The following is a 1926-nucleotide window of genomic DNA, read 5'->3' as shown; positions in this document are numbered from 1 at the left end:
GATCACACAAAATACATTAAAGTTTGTTGTTATAATATGGAAGAATGAGGAAATGTTCAAGCTGAGGCTACCTGAGCCTACATTTCTAGTTTATAAATATTTTTTATCAGTCTGTTGTAATATTTTAATCCTAAATGTTGTGTTTTCATTAACTGTAAGAGTAAAGTTATCAWAATTAGTGCACATTTATTGAACACAACTGCATCTTTATATAAAATTTTAGCTCAGAAAAGGATCTTTTTGTCTTGTAAAATGCCTTGAGATTAAGTTAGTCATTTGTCTCAGATCGTTTAAATGTTTCAGATCGTGACCTGTTAGTCAGTGATTTTTCACCTATAAAAAGTCTGTTTTCAGCTGAAAACTCCACGATGAGTCACCGAACGCTGCGTCATTATTAAGAACTGATCTGAAAGTTGAAGGCCAGTCTCATGAAAACAGCAGGAACACCAGCCTACGGTGTTTCCACAGTCTGACTGCAAGAATTCGGCGAGATTTCCACAACACGGCTCTTCCAGTCTGACAGGAATCCCCGTCAGCTGCAGAAACACAGAGCAGCTAACACGGCGAGGGTCAGAGGTCGCAGCAGACACTGTGCTAAAGTTAACATGCAGCTGAAAAACCGGCCTGATGGAGGCAGAGTGAATCCTCCTTCTTTCAGGCCGTAAATGAAAGCCTATTGTTGTGCAGCCAGTTAACTCTGCAGTAACAAACCACAGTAAAACCCAGTAACATCCATCTATTTGCAGCACAATGTGTCCTGATAGGATCCATTATGCTGTGGGGAGGTTTACGCAGCCGGCGGCAGGAAGTGGACAGCTTACSGTCCCCTGAGCTCCCCTGTTCTTCCTCTGAATTCCCTCCCAACCATTTCCAGTCCGTTCCTCCATTACCCTGCCCACAATGGGAGCTAATGTGGCTGCAGCAGCACTCAGCGCTCGCCCACACGCGGCTCCATCAGTCCATATCTGCTCACTGCCACTCATATCAGGAGAAGGAAATGAGCTGTTTCTTCTGCTGGAGACAGATACCAACGAGCCTTCTGCCATGCAGATGTGTCAGAAAGACAAATCTGATTGGAAACAGAAGCACAATGTCAGCCTTTGTGCTAAAAATGGACCAATCTGTTTCCTGAATGCGTCCAAATAATGTGAAATATGAAAACGTGTCAGRAGGGCTGATTAACTACGGATGGGCGACCTTTTGGCCTTCAGAAGAAAAACTGACGACTCGTTTTTCTGCTCTGGCCTCCCAGTGAACATTTTACTCCCCAGATAAAGAAGGTTCARACTCCTGCAGAGCCGACAGCAGCAGAAACCTATTAAAACTAAATATCTGACTGAAATAATTCAATGTTTTGTCTCTTATTAACTCCTCAGACAGACGTCAGGATGTGAGCCACAGGCTGGAGTCTGGTCTGCAGCCTGCCGACGATTTAACATGGCAAAAATGAAATACGCAAACATGGAAAAATTAATTGGTGGAAAAACCTAGAAAAAAATTATATTTAAAAATAGTCATTTTGAGAAGGTTTTGGAATTTTACATTAAMATTTTACAATCATGGAATTTCTTTAAAGTAGATTTGATTGTCATGTTTCTTCACTCAATAATGAAAATATATGGTGTGATTATCAACATTACTGATTGCTTCACTAAGTTCAAAACAATTAGCTTCTTTGGTTCTGACAATAAATGTATTTTCTACTAATTCCTTTTTCAATGAAACACAACATTTTTATTTGTACTAGGGGCAAGGCGAATAAAAAAAAAATAAAACATAATGATAAGTAAATAAAGTTATAATACGAGAAATTAAGTATTACAAGAAAAAGTGATAAAATAAGAGGAAAAGGACAAAGAAAACTGATAAATATAAAAACATAGAATGTACATATATTTTTCTCAATATATACACCAATACAAATAT

General features: G+C 38.8%; 1 protein-coding gene across 1 annotated transcript in view; it reads right to left on the bottom strand.

Moving 5' to 3' along the window:
- gtdc1 (glycosyltransferase-like domain containing 1) overlaps window positions 1–983 on the bottom strand; it is a 13366-nt gene extending 12383 nt beyond the window's left edge. The window contains exon 1 of the mRNA XM_008404074.2: window positions 822–983. Coding sequence (XP_008402296.1) covers window positions 822–983 — 162 coding nt within the window. The remainder of the gene's footprint in view (window positions 1–821) is intronic.
- Between the last annotated feature and the right edge of the window lie 943 nt (window positions 984–1926).

This window comes from Poecilia reticulata, linkage group LG2, assembly GCF_000633615.1.
Source record: "Poecilia reticulata strain Guanapo linkage group LG2, Guppy_female_1.0+MT, whole genome shotgun sequence".
Taxonomy (NCBI): domain Eukaryota; kingdom Metazoa; phylum Chordata; class Actinopteri; order Cyprinodontiformes; family Poeciliidae; genus Poecilia; species Poecilia reticulata.
Note: the sequence above shows the minus strand (reverse complement) of the source record. Positions and strands in the feature narration are given on the sequence as shown.